Raw genomic sequence first — 15,141 nt, 5'->3', positions numbered from 1 at the left:
AAGGGGATAACTGGAGGAGGGATAAAAGAAGAGAAAGGGTCCCAATAATAAGCCTGGTCTTCATAAATATTAGTAATTTGTAAGTGGAATATTATCTTGATGGCTAAGATTCATCCTGGGGAAAAAGGAATTGTAGACTGTAGAAAGCTATAAGAATATAGTTTGTTTCTCCTGCTTTTTGGGGGTGGTTATAAAATTGAAGGCTTTATTCCCATTCTAGAGCAATTTCTTCATAATAATTTAAGTAGTAAAAATGTAAATAGTAACTTGACACGTTGGTATCATATCTATCAAAATAAGTTAAAATATTGATCAGCTGACACATCCTTTTTGGGAGAGGAAATGGAAATAATGAGGGCTTCCCTAGTGGCACAGTGGTAAAATCTGCCTGTCTATGCAGGAGACATGGGTTGATCCTTGAGTCAGGAAGATCCCCTGGAGAAGGAAATGGCAACCCACTCCATATTGTTGCCTTGGAGATCCTGTGGACAGAGGAGCCTTGTGGGTTACAGTCCATGGAGTCACAAAATTAGGCAACTTAGCGACTAAAATAGCACCACCAACAATGGAAATAGTTGACACTATTAAGAACATAAAATTTGGATTAAAAAATGGACTTATACTGTATTGAAGGACTATGTATTAAATTTTGTTTTCCCTTCATTCAGCTATCAGTGATGACTCTAGATTTCTTTTCTCCCTTTTTAGCTATTTTGGGTATTTTAAGTTACAGAATCCTTACTGTGCTTTGAAACCCAGAGGTTTAACCAGTCTTTGCCTTTGTTTCCTCACCTGTAAAATGAGGAAATTCATAGCAATGTCTTAATAGATCTATAAACTTAAAGTAAATGAAAATGCTTACTGCAAACTAATCTTTAGTCCTTAGTCCTTATGTATCTTTATGTCAGAAAACTCTTTATCCTTTCCTAAACCTGTGTCCAAAAAATTTCAACACTTAGTGGAATTGTGGAAATAAGACATTTTAAGAATTAGTCTTATTGACTTCTGCACCAAAGAATTTTGTCAGTTACTTATTACATGGCTGTGACATAGGATTAATGAAGTTACTTTGAGCTAGTTCTAGCTGCTTGTGTACTATAGGTAACTCTTAATTCTTTTTTACTATTCCGCCACCCCCGCCCCCCCGCCCCTGGCCCATGCTCTTGTTAACAGTAAATTTAATGTATAGTTTATTTTTGCATGATGGAATTTTTTTTTTCTTTTGTTAAACAGGCTGCTTTTGTCAGAGATGTTTTGTTACCAGGAGAATGGGATGTATGTGTAACTTCTTATGAAATGCTTATTAAAGAGAAGTCTGTTTTTAAAAAATTTAACTGGAGGTACTTAGTTATTGATGAAGCTCACAGGATCAAAAATGAAAAATCCAAGGTAATTTGATATTTAGATTTGAAAATCATTTGTGCCTTCATTTAGAATTTGATCAATATGCAGACTATTCATTCTAATGATGAATTTGGTTCTTGCAGTTGTCAGAAATAGTGAGGGAATTCAAGACTACAAATCGACTATTATTAACTGGAACACCTCTTCAAAACAACTTGCATGAACTTTGGTCACTTCTTAATTTTTTGTTACCAGATGTCTTTAATTCAGCTGATGTAAGTATTTCTTATTATTTTCTGGTTGGAGTAGTTTTTTGATACTTAATATTTTTGAAATAGAACTGGCCTGCTTCAAGAAACATACAAACTTATATAGAAAGAGATCAGAATTTTGGTTACCAGAGGTGGGAACCAGGGGAGAAGCAGAATTGGATGAAGGCAGTTAAGAGGTGCAAAGTTTATTGTACTTATTTATCTTCCACTTATAAGATCATTAAGTACTTGAGATGTACAGCATGATAAATGTAACACTGCTACATGTTATATATGAACATTGTTAAGAGTAAATAATGACTAAAAGTAATAATAAATCCAATATACACAATATTTTTTCTGTTTATCAAAAATTGTATATCTGTATTAAATGATGGATGTTCTCTAAACATTGTCATTGCACTGTACACTTTAAACCTCATCCAGAGCTGTCAGTTTATCTCAGTAAAACCAGAAGAATTAAATAATTTGGCCTACCTTTTCGTACTGCTTGAGATAATCATTACTTTTTCACACTTTTAGGTAGTTAGCCTCCTGTAACCTACCAAGTTTTGTTTGCATCCTGAGAGTTTACTTTTGTGCCTTTGATTTCAGTCTCATTTTTGAAGTCATGGCTTGTTCTTTCTGGAATGTCATAAATTCGCATTCTTATTGGGTGGTCATGTTGGCCTGACACTGCTCTAGGTGGACTGCTTTAGTTCTTAAGGCGGTGCTCAGGCTCTTCCCCAAGTGAATTTGGGTACTTCCTGTTGCCTGAGTTTTAAGTCCCTAGGATGGCCTCTTCTCAGAATGGCCTTCAAATTTGGTGAAGTCTGTCTAGCCATATTTTCTTATGGTCTAAGAAGCATAGAGACTAATCCTTAGCTTTGATAGGTTATTTGTGATGATAGAAATGGTTAGTTAATTAATTGAACTCTTGGTTGTACTTAAAGTGTAAATTATGTTGACAGTCTATGCAATTAGTAATTTTGGTTTTCTGTCAGGTTCGACTTCATTTTTGAACCTTTGCTCCCATTTCTGGAGTGTGTGTGTGGCTTTGAAGAGCTTATTCAAATAAGTTCCAAAAAGGTGTTAATTTTGATTGGGTGTGTTATGTAAGGATCATTTTAAGAGTAGATTTTATTATTTTTACGTTTTAAAATTTTTTTGAGAAGATTGTATTCTTGAAAGGCAATTTAATCAGTGTCAGCCAGCTACTTTAATTCTGCTTTTACTTACTTTGATTTTTGTTTTTGAGATAATTTTTCTTACCACATTGACGTGTTTATTTGTTTAATAATCTCTGTTAAAACTTTTGGTTGACACAATTCTAAGATTATGTTTACTAATAAAGCAAATACAGTTAATGCTTGAACAATAGAAGTGGGTGGGTCCACATGCACAAAAATGTTTTTTCAGTAGTAAATACTAAGTTCTGCGTGATATGCAGTGGTTAAGCCGACTATAAGTTACGTGTGGATTTTCAGTTGCATGGAGTGTTGGTGCTCCTAACCTCTGTGTTGTTCAAGGGCCAGCTGTATATAATAAACTTGCTCAAGAGGTAAAGCTAGGGAAACTGTCCTTTTCAAATCCTACCCAAACACTAAAGAAATGTCTGTATTCTCAATTTTACTTTTAGAAAGTTTAACAAAAATTGGCATTGCTCTAGAAACCTTGTGTTTGAGGTATGAGTGATCTTAGCAAACTGTAAAGTGGTTTTAACTTTTAAGATTTTTCTGAAACAAGCATATTTTTTTTTTTCAGAAATAATTGATTTTCATATCTACAAAACTGTCTCCAATTATTTTCTTTTCACTTTGAAACTTGTCATCTTGATGTTTAAGAAATACATGATTCTAAAATGAATTGCTAACAATAACACACATTAAAAAAAAGGAACTAAATGATTTTTGCAGTTCACAATTCAAATATTAAATTAATTTAGAAGTTGTTATATGCTATATAACCTAGCATGATAAGGTATTTGCAGTTACTATTATGGCTGTAAATTTGAGCGAACTGGGAGGGAGTGAAGGCTGGGAGGCCTGGCGTGCTGCCGTCCATGGGATGGCAAAGAGTTGGACACGCCTTAGCAACTGAACACACATAAAGTTACTATTACTCTAATCTTAATGTATTTTTTGTTTGTTAATCTAGGACTTTGATTCCTGGTTTGATACAAATAATTGCCTTGGGGATCAAAAGTTAGTTGAGAGACTTCATATGGTAAGTATTTTGGAGTAGGGTTAAAAAAGCATGTTTCTAATGGGAAAAATGATACTGATTAGTATATTGCTTTTCTGTTAACAAAAAGCACAGTGGCTTTAGAGTCAAATCTGTTTGAATCTGCCCACTTTAGTACTTATGATGGGAAGAGGGGGTAATGTATGGCAGTTTAAGTCTTAGAGCCTAGGGTGAAATTCTAACTGTGAATTAATTAAGTAACATACAGTGGGTTAACGTACAGTGAAGTAGCATAAGAACTTAATATGAACAAGTTCTGGAAGCTTTAGTTGTATTTTCCTGCCATAGGAGAATCTAACAGATTTGCTTCCGAAAGGCTAAAGGTCCATCTGTTGTTCTTAAATCAATTGATTGTGTACAAGCAACTGCTAATAGTGCAGTGTGAACAGAGTTGATGTTTTTGCTGTAAAATACAGCCTTGTTCCTTCCTGTGAAGATTCACAAGTGAAAGTTGGTAGGAAGATAGAAATTTCTCTAACAGACCCCAGGTTATAATACCCGGACCAGCAGGATAAAGCATGTGAGCATTACATACAAGGCCTTTCATGACCTAACTCAGGGTTTCTCAACTGGTGTTGACATTTTGGATGGGGAAGGTGATTTTCTTGTTCAGTAGCGGCATCCTGGACACTTCTGCTCACTCTGTGCCAGTAGTATGCCCTCATTTGTGACAGTGAGAAATGTTTCAAGGCCCTAGAAACATGTCCTGTGGGACAAAATCGCTCCTCCTCCACAGAGGTAATGTTTCTGTTAATAATGTTCTCCAACTTCTGTTTCACTTCTTAATCGAGCTTTACTTTGTTAAAATTGCTGACCCCACTGTCAGTGTTCTGTAACCACTGTCCTAATTTCAGTGTCTTTGCTTATCTTTTCTTCCACATCTAGTATTCTCTTTCTTGCCTTTACGAATAATACTTCAGCCAAGACTTGGTGGTGATGTCACCTTCTCCATGAGTACCCAGGCCGAGGCCAGCCTAGAGGCTCCTCTGTAGCCTGTCTTTAATAATCCAGTATTCTAACATTATGGGACTTTGCACAGGCTACTGAAATGACTCCTTTACAAATGCTTTCCCTCTGGATTGTAAACACAAAGGCAGGATGTGTCTTACGTTTGCTTTTGTATCCCTAGCATAATGCCTGGCTCAAAGTGCATATTTGATTAAGGGGAAAAAATTAAAAACTTTTGAGTGTTCAAATATTTGTATATAAATTAATTTTAAGGTTCTCTAAAGTTCTGTGTACTGAAATTTTATTTTGTACATATTTGAAGATAATGGTCTCCTAGACACCTTTGTTTCAGTTTAGATGGCATTTAAGCATGTAAGCACTCAATTTAGATGTATTTGTTCAGAGGGTTGTGGGGTGAATGTGTAGGCTTTGCTTAATAAATAGATAGGTACATGTAGGTAAAGCATACCAAAGCACAACAGAATCCCGGTTTTGGCATTTGTTTATTTTATTTACATAGCAGCATGAAGATGCTTGTCAAATCAGGGGGTACAGGTCTGGTAGCTGCCTCTCCACGCTGTCCTGAGATTCCCACTGTAGCTCCTGTGTCTTGTAATGAAAGAGTGTATTCACAATCACATGGTGTACTTGGGCATGAGAGAATTCTTTAAATGAGTTTTCTTTAGTTGCAAGAAATCCCACACCAAAGCCTAACTTGTGCATATTTTTAATAATTGCAGAATTTATGAGTTGGTTGAGTGAGTTCTCTGCTGATTTTACCTGGATTTACCCAGCTGCATGTACATGGACAGTTCTGGAAGAGGGCCAGGGGGGCCGAAGGTCCTCACTCACGTGGCTGGCAGTTGGTGCCAGCTTTTGGTTGGGCTCCACTAGCTTCCTTACGTGATGATATTCGAGAAGTGTTGCTTATTGTTTTTCTCATCAATTTTTGTTGTTTGATCACATTTTTATAAGCTAGTGGTAAATAGAAAGGAAGATAAAAATAAAAGGATATCTTTTGCTTTATACCTGTCTTACAATTATTTTATGAAAATTAATTACCTATATACAACAGGGGTATGTCTCACAAATATAATATTGTATAAAAGAAACCAGATATAAATTGGGCATATACTATGAGTCTTTATATATAAATAAAGTTAAAAACCATCAAAACTTATGTATGACGTTAAAAACTGAATATTGGTCACCTTTGGGAAGAAAGGCAGGGGGATAGTGACTGGGAAGGTTGTATTGTCTACTTCCATAAGAAAAAGATAAATTAGGGAATATGATGACATCATAATGTGGACCTAGCCTTTTCTTAAGTGACTGGTTTTAAATTTGAAAGGCAGTGAATGTTGACAATATCTTTAAAATTTACTATTGTTTTTTACACTTTATGACAAGTGTATCAAGTGTTTACTTATTATATATTGAATAGTCATCTTAATATACTCTTTGGGAAGCCTGTAATAATAAATTATATATTTGGAAGGGAGAAGTCCTAAGAATCTTTTGATATTCAAGAAGGCACATTTCTGTGTATTTAATGGATGCTTTTAAGATCCTGAAATATTACTTACGTTACCAGTAAAGGTCATCTCCATTTCTTTCTGCTCTTTGAAGGTTTTGCGTCCATTCCTCCTCCGTCGAATTAAGGCTGATGTTGAAAAGAGTTTACCTCCAAAGAAGGAAGTAAAAATCTATGTGGGTCTCAGCAAAATGCAAAGGGAATGGTATGTGTTTTGAGATGTTTTTGAGATCATCCTTTTAATTCTTCACTAACTTTCATTTGTATTTTGCTTTTGTATTTGTATTGTCAAGGAATTCAGTTTGCTGGTTTGCACTCAGCCTGAACAGTTTCCCAGATGTAGAACCTAGGACTTCCTAATCAAATTTATGATACAAAGTCTTTCTTAAAGATGACAGAATCAGCTTGGGAAGTTTATGAATTCAAAAGTTAAGCTTGGCATTTAACAGAGATGGATGTAAAGCCCTCTACATGGGTTTTTAAAAAAGAAACCATGGTGGCACAGACTTGAGACATGTGGTTAACCTTCTGGGTCATAAATACTGGCCCATGGGCTCATGCTAGTCCCTGATGAAGTCAGAGATGGTAGAAGTCTGAGAAAACTTAAGTGCTTTCTCTTATCTCAGAAAGCTATATTTATTTAGTTTATAAGTCCATTTTGAGCTGATGTTTTATTTTAGGTTAGATTAAAATGTCCTTTTGTGAAATTACAGTAATGACACATGGTAGCTATTTTGAAAGCACCTAAATAGGGCATACTAAGAAAGTTGTATCATAATAAACTGTGGAAAATTCTGAAAGAGATGGGAATACCAGACCACCTGACCTGCCTCTTGAGAAACCTGTATGCAGGTCAGGAAGCAACAGTTAGAACTGGAATGGAACAACAGACTGGTTCCAAATAGGAAAAGGAGTTTGTCAAGGCTGTATATTGTCACCCTGCTTATTTAACTCATATGCAGAGTACATCATGAGAAACGCTGGGCTGGAAGAAGCACAAGCTGGAATCTAGATTTCCGAGAGAAATATCAATAACCTCAGATATACAGATGACACCACCCTTATGGCAGAAAGTGAAGAGCAACTAAAGAGCCTCTTGATGAAAGTGAGAGTGGAGAGTGAAAAAGTTGGCTTAAAGCTCAACATTCAGAAAACGAAGATCATGGCATCTGGTCCCATCACTTCATGGCAAATAGATGGGGAAACAGTGGAAACGGGTCCCAGATCACTGCAGATGGTGACTGCAGCCATGAAATTAAAAGGCGCTTACTCCTTGGAAGGAAAGTGATGACCAACCTAGATAGCATATTGAAAAGCAGAGACATTACTTTGCCAACAAAGGTCCATCTAGTCAAGGCTATGGTTTTTCCAGTGGTCATGTATGGATGTGAGAGTTGGACTGAAGAAAGCTGAGTGCTGAAGAATTGATGCTTTTGAACTGTGGTGTTGGAGAAGTCTCTTGAGAGTCCCTTGGACTGCAAGGAGATCCAACCAGTCCATTCTAAAGATCAGCCGTGGGTGTTCTTTGGAAGGAATGATGCTAAGGCTGAAACTCCAGTACTTTGGCCACCTCATGCGAAGAGTTGACTCATTGGAAAAGACTCTGATGCTGGGAGGGATTGGGGGCAGGAGGACAAAAGGGGACGAGAGAGGATGAGATGGCTGGATGGCATCTGACTCTATGGACGTGAGTTTGAGTGAACTCCAGGAGATGGTGATGGACAGGGAGGCCTGGAGTGCTGCAATTCATGGGGTCGCAAAGAGTCGGACACTACTGAGCCACTGAACTGAACTGCACTGAAGGAAGTTGTAAACCTTGTAAATTTATGTTATTTTTGTTTTTTCTGTTTTCCTTTTTTAAGTTTTATGGGTGTATGAAATCTTAAAAGGCTAGAAACTGCTGACTAAAGTGTTCAGAGGAGGGAAATAATTAGCCACTCTGTTCTTATGCATCTCAAGTATGTTCAGTTCAGTGCTCAACGTTGATAAGTATTTTCAAGGGGCTGGAGTTGTTGGTAAAAGGACAGAAAAGATAAAAGGCAAAGAAGTGGGCAAAAGGCAGCCCGTTTTAAATGTCCTCAAAAATTTTGAAAGGTTTTAATAGAGTAGCAAAGAGTTAGGCCTGTCTTATGTGGCTCTAAAATACAGAATTAAGACATGAATCGGTGCTGAGGTAAAGCAACTTTTTTTTTAGTTTATAACCACATTGGTGAATTTTACATTAGAATTGTGCTGGAAAGGTCTGCCTTGAATATTTTGTGCCTCCTAATTGGAGTTGTTAAGCATAGATGGCTTTGGTTATTTAAGTTGTTGCTCAGAGGATTCAGGGTCCTGAAACTTTGGTATTTGGACAGATTACTCTTTCCTTTGGGCTTCCCTGGTGGCTCAGAGGTTAAAGCGTCTGCCTGCAGTGCAGGAGACCTGGGTTCAATCCCTGGGTTGGGAAGATCCCCTGGAGAAGGAAATGGCAGCCCACTCCAGTACTCTTGCCTGGAGAATCCCATGGATGGAGGAGCCTGGTGGGCTACAGTCCACGGGGTCGCAAAGAGTCGGACACGACTGAGCAACTTCACTCACTCTTTCCTTTAGGATAATGTCTAACTTTCTAGTGTATACAGTCAAGGCTTTTCATAATCCAGCCTTACCTTAACTACCCCCTTCTTTCCCCTCAGCCCATGTACTTTAACTTACATTTAAAGCTGTTGTATTAATTTTGTTTTCATCATCATGCCTTATGCTCTCATAATTCTTACTTCCTCCTTACCCAAATGCTACCTTGGCCACATTGAATAATAATGGAATAGTAGCATTCTTCTTTTGGGAAAGACTACAGATTAAAATTATGTTTAAAACTTATATTTAAAATTTGGCTTTATTATTACTTAAAAATGTTGTATCATTATAGTTTTGTTTCAGTTCATCCCAAGAAGATGAATTTACTCTTTTGGGACTCTAGGCCCAAGCATTATAGGTGCACATTAGGACACTGAAGGTGGGGAGGGGGAACAGTAAAGAGAAACAAGAAAAAAGAAGTTCGGGTGGTACACTCCTAAGCGCACATTAGAAGTTGATGTGTTGTTTCATATGGGTATTTTGGGGTTGAGATGGGCTTAAGTATATAAAATGCCAGGGACCCATCCAGGAACATTTGAGCCATCGATGTTTTTCTTTAAAATGTTTTCTTTTCACTAGGTATACTCGGATATTGATGAAGGATATAGATATACTGAACTCTGCAGGGAAGATGGACAAAATGCGGCTATTGAACATTCTGATGCAGTTGAGGAAGTGCTGTAACCACCCCTATCTCTTTGATGGGGCTGAACCGGGTCCTCCTTACACAACGGACATGCATCTGGTTACCAACAGTGGCAAAATGGTGGTGTTAGACAAGCTGCTCCCTAAATTAAAAGAACAAGGTACCTCTGTTACTGGTATCAAACGAAGAAGTAGTGGAAACTTTTAAGATTGTGATGTTAAAGTGAGGGAGCTCCCCTGCACTGGCACTTTGTAAAGTTGAAGTTTGGGACATTGAAAAACTCCTGTGCATTAATCTGAGCTTCACACCCCACCCTGCCAATCCCCCAGTTTTAAGCCTCAAATTTTTTAGAAAGTGAACTGTAGTTAGGGCAGTCAAACTCACTGGATTTTTGAGGGGAAATTCTCATTTTCTATACACTTCCCTAGAAATACCATTTTTTTGGTTATAATATGCCAAGAGTGCCCTTCCCACTCATATACAGTTCACAGAGCCTTTGATAGATGGTGGTGGTGTGTTCATAGTGGTGTTCTTCAGTTATTTATGTGTATTTTTAATTTAATTAAACATTATATGCATGGACCCAAAACAGTTTTATTTATAATATGCTAACTTTTTATATGAAAATGAGTATGTGTACAGATCTATTTAAATTACATGAGTGTAGAGCGAGTTTAGTATGAAGCCAGCTTCAGCAGTTGTAAGCTAGTGGCACAGCTTGTTTTCATCTGTACTGCACCTGTTTCCTCCTTTTGGACTCTTGAACCGTATCCCAGATATCAAGGCATTTCATGAACAAATTTTTCATTCTATAAAATGAAGTACACAGGTTTCAAATTTCTCCATTTGTGTTTCTCTGTATATTTTGATAAGAATGATAATTGTACCAGTAGATAACTCTGTTTTAGGATATTGACTGTTGAAAACATTGTTAGAGTTGTCAGTGAATTTGTTTTCCTTTTATACCTTTCTTGGGAAATGTATTTTCTAAAATACTTTCCTTAAAAGTTGAGTAACTGAAGAAACTTGAGTGCAGGGAAGGGTGGCAAGGAGTGGGTAGGAGACTGCTGAGCATCCTTGCGCATTTAGGGCATGAGAACGTGGAACATGAGCAGAGTATCAGCCTCAGATTCTGAGACAAGGTAGTTTCATAATTATTTTCCAAAATGATCCACTGGTCGTCTCATATCCTACTGAAGGCATTGTGCAGCTGGCTAAAGAAATGGGAGTATTGGATAATTTGCGTTGTGGCCTAAATGAAGGATGATGGTGCAGGTGTTAGGCACAGCTGGATGGTCCTTCCATCTGGAGTGGGTCTTCAGAACTTGCGTGAAGTCAGGGTACTGGGTGTGTGTCAAGGGATGCCTGGGCCTTGCACAGGGAAGGGTTGTTGTGGTGGAGGGTTATTTTTAAGTATGTGGGATATAAAGATGTCTTTGGGATGGCAAGATTTCCCAGGCCAGAGGCAGATAGCCTTTCTTGTTTACCTTAGTGTGTTTTATAAATACTGCCCTTTTCTGTTTGTGCCTTGATGGGAAAAATGTGGGGAGTGACTGACTTGAATAATAATGTGTAGTTTTATCCTTGTAACTACATTACCTGGAATGAAGGGGTAATTGGTTAGTCTTGGTTTTGGCTAGCAGTAAATTTAAATACTTTTTTTTTTTTTTTTTACTTCTGAACCTTCTGATAATGGTCTGTTACATTTGCCAACAGGTTCGCGAGTACTGATCTTCAGTCAGATGACCAGGGTATTGGATATTTTGGAAGATTATTGCATGTGGAGGAATTATGAGTACTGTAGGTTGGATGGACAGACACCCCATGATGAGAGACAAGTGAGTAAAATCTGGGGAGCAGAGGTTACAAAATTATCAGATAAAATGCTTTTCTGACTTTTATTTTATGTCATTAGGAGTCCATCAATGCGTACAATGAACCAAACAGCACAAAATTTGTTTTTATGTTAAGCACACGAGCTGGTGGTCTTGGCATCAATCTTGCTACTGCTGATGTTGTGATTTTGTATGACTCAGATTGGAATCCCCAAGTAGATCTTCAGGCTATGGTAAGAGACAACAAATATACTCCGTGCTTAATAGATGTTTCAGTTAAAGTGAGCTAATGGGCAGTCTACAAATGTCAGTGACTGAATCCAATAGAATTGTATTTTCTCTGACCTAATAGTTCACTGAGGGTGTTTTGCAAGTGATCATCCATCTAAATCAGGGTATTTCCATCTTACATCTGCCATATCTTAGGACCTTAGAGTCCTGTTATATCCTTTTCATCAGGAGAGAAAACTGGGAATTGCCCAGGGAATTTTTCATGGGTCAGAACTGACAGTGTCCCCACTTCGATTGGCCAGCACTCAATCACATAGTATAACTTACTGCGAAGGAGTTGGTAACTGATACTATAGTTGTGTCTTGGAGGGATGGTAAACAGGTTTGGGGAGCTGCTAAACTGCCTGCCACGTTTGATGTTTAAAATTTTAGGCCCATGCATCTTGAGTATCTTGGCCAGATCAAGAGAAACGTTCTTATGTTGAGAAAACTTATGGATCTATAGAGTAATAGCAAAACATAAAAGTTTGTAAGTTGGTACTGCTAATAACTTGACGTGTGGTGTTTATATCTTTTCTTGTTGGCCACTTTCATCCTGTGACTCTTTGTAAAGGTGGCCGGGGGAAATCCATCAATTAGAAATAGGGATGCTTTATAAGAATGTGTTTTCTGAACTTAACAAGTGAAACAGAAAATGGAATTCAAATTAGTTTGACTTCTTATATGTAGTTGATTGGGTACTGTTTAGACTAGGAGTTTTATATTGTTTGTGGAGTTTATTTATGTCACTTTTCCTCCCTAATTATTGTGAAAATTTAGATTTGATTTAGTAGAAAAACATTTTGAATTTAAACTTAAAAAATTTTAAAAAAAGTTTTATTGTCATACTTAAAGATTATAATTTTGTCTGTGTTGTCTGAAGACATGATGTATATTTTATTTCCATTAACCTAGTAAAATTAATATGGTAGTTCCTCACAGATTCAACATGTTCTATACTTCTGGAAGGATTTCTTGTGAGATAACTGATAAATTTGATTGAAACTGAGACTAGGAACTGTTAATGAAATGCTAATGAATATGAACTCATCAGTGTTTTGTTTCATATTTTTAAAACCATATTGTACTTGAGAATATTTTCATTTTGTTTCTCAAGATACACATTCAAATGTTATTTATGTGAATTTTCAACTGGATTCAAAGTAACCTAGTTATTTTCCTAGGACCGAGCACATAGAATTGGACAGACCAAGACAGTCAGAGTGTTTCGCTTCATAACCGATAACACTGTAGAAGAAAGAATAGTGGAGCGTGCTGAGATGAAACTCAGACTGGATTCAATCGTCATCCAGCAGGGTGAGCCTTAGGACTTTAAACATTTACCAAGTTGAATTGATAGCACTTTCCCCCTGGATTTTCTAGTTCAAAATTATTTATTGAACAGCCACAGATGCCCGGCGTTGTTCTTAGTGCTGAGAATACAAAGGTGACTGAAACCAACCAGTGTTCTTACTTTCAAGGTTTGTAATTGAGTGAGAGTGAGACGCAGAATAAACATTTATGTAAGTAGGACTAGAAAGTGAGAGTGAGATTTTATTTTGGATGAATGGAAGGGAACTTCAGGTTCTCGTGCCACATGAGCTTTCAAGGAAGACATTTGTGTTTTCATGAAGCTTGAGATAGATCTTTTAGTGATGGGATATGTAAAATCTAAAAGTGAAAACAAACCCTCAACCTTTGGCCCACGGTGGTGTCTTTCCCTCGCAAATTGTATTGTGGCCAAATACATTTTCTCTGTCCCTGAAGCCAAGAGGTATACTGTCGTGTTGTGTTAGTCGCTCAGTCCTGTCCAGCTCTTGGTGACCCCATGGACCAACCCGCCAGGCTCTCTGCCCTTGCAGTCTCCAGGCGAGAATACTGGAGTGGGTAGCCATTCCCTTCTCCAGGGGATCTTCCCAACCTAGGGATCAAACCTGACTCTCCTGGACTTCAGGCAGACTCTTTACTGTCTGAGCCACCAGGGAAGTCCAAATGGACTTTGTTGAAATTAGAAAATTCTGTACATCAGAACTTTTTTTTTTGGCCATGTAGTTTGTGGAGTCTCAGTTCCCCAACCAGGGATTGAGCCCAGGGCGAGAAGTGAAAGCCCAGAACCCTAACCTCTGGGCTGCCAGGGGGGCTATATGTTCTCTATTGGTGGCTCCGTTTATTTGGTTTCGTCATCCAGGGTCTTAGGCGCCATGTAAGGAAGGGAGTGTTACATTTCTTTGATATCCCTTAATGTGCCATCACTTCATGGCAGATAGGTGAGGAAACAGTGGAAATAGTGAGAGACTTTATTTTCTTGGGCTCTAAAATCACTGCAGATGGTGACTGCAGCCATGAAATTAAGACATTTACTCCTTGGAAGAAAAGCAATGACAAACCTAGACAGCATGTTAAAAAGCAGAGACATTCCTTTTCCGTCTAGGCAAAGCTATGGTTTTTCCAGTAGTCATGTGTGGATGTGAGAGTGAGAGCTGGACTCTATAAAGAAGGCTGAGCGCTGAAGAATTGATGCTTTTGAACTGTGGTGTTGGAGCAGACTCTTGAGAGTCCCTTGGACTGCAGGGAGATCCAACCAGTCCATCCTAAAGGAGATCAGCCCTGGGTGTTCACTGGAAGGACTGATGCTGAAGCTGAAACTCCAGTACTTCAGCCACCTGATGCAAAGGCCTGACTCATTTGAAAAGCCCCTCATGCTGAGAAAGATTGAAGGCAGGAGGAGAATGGGGTGACAGAGGATGAGATGGTTGGATGGCATCAGTGATTTAATGGACATGAGTTTGAGTAAACTCTGGGAGTTGGTGATGGACAGGGAGGCCTGGCGTGCTGCAGTCGTTGTGGTCACAAAGAGTCGGACATGACTGAACTGAACTGAATTGAATGCCATCCATAGAGTTAGCCGTGTGTCGTATACATAAAGACAATACATGATTGAATACTGTTAGTTATTTTTGTTAATAATTGCTTAACAGGCTTATTTTGTACCAGGCGATGTGTTCAATATTTAAATACAGAGTATTCTTTAGTCTTCATGCCAGCTGGAGGTTGGCATCAGAGATAGAAGTGAGTTGCTTGTCTATCATGTATACAGCTAGGAAGTGACTCATCTAGGGTATCAAAAGCTGTATAAATTATTACAGTGAAATGTTTAATTAAGAAAGTCTCTGGGGACTTCTGGGGCCTGCCAAACAGTGAAATTTCTCACGAGTGATATAATGGTCCTCACATTCATCCATGGTTTTAGAAAGACATCTGCCTTGTGGTTCTTGTTGGCAGTTATTTTCATCTCTGAAACACCTTTTTTTTTTTCTTTTTTTTAAAGGTTAAAAAACATTCTTTTACAATCAGCTGAGAAAAACAGTCTTTTGATTTTGGGTTTTTCTAGGGCAAATTTTGGAACAAATTTGTGCTAGTAGCTTTGTTAATCCCATTTATAGACATACTAGTCAA

The 15,141-nt window shown here is 37.9% G+C and overlaps 1 protein-coding gene across 1 annotated transcript in view; it reads left to right on the top strand.

Annotated features, from left to right (window-relative positions):
• SMARCA5 (SNF2 related chromatin remodeling ATPase 5) overlaps positions 1-15,141 on the top strand; it is a 38,829-nt gene that overhangs the window by 14,227 nt on the left and 9,461 nt on the right. Inside the window, exons 7-14 of the mRNA XM_019977546.2 lie at positions 1,234-1,389; positions 1,488-1,619; positions 3,753-3,821; positions 6,417-6,526; positions 9,514-9,740; positions 11,297-11,418; positions 11,496-11,648; positions 12,870-13,002. Coding sequence (XP_019833105.2) covers positions 1,234-1,389; positions 1,488-1,619; positions 3,753-3,821; positions 6,417-6,526; positions 9,514-9,740; positions 11,297-11,418; positions 11,496-11,648; positions 12,870-13,002 — 1,102 coding nt within the window. The remainder of the gene's footprint in view (positions 1-1,233; positions 1,390-1,487; positions 1,620-3,752; positions 3,822-6,416; positions 6,527-9,513; positions 9,741-11,296; positions 11,419-11,495; positions 11,649-12,869; positions 13,003-15,141) is intronic.

The sequence above is a fragment of the Bos indicus genome, chromosome 17, assembly GCF_029378745.1.
Source record: "Bos indicus isolate NIAB-ARS_2022 breed Sahiwal x Tharparkar chromosome 17, NIAB-ARS_B.indTharparkar_mat_pri_1.0, whole genome shotgun sequence".
NCBI classification, from domain to species: domain Eukaryota; kingdom Metazoa; phylum Chordata; class Mammalia; order Artiodactyla; family Bovidae; genus Bos; species Bos indicus.
This window is presented reverse-complemented; position numbering and strand designations above follow the sequence as displayed.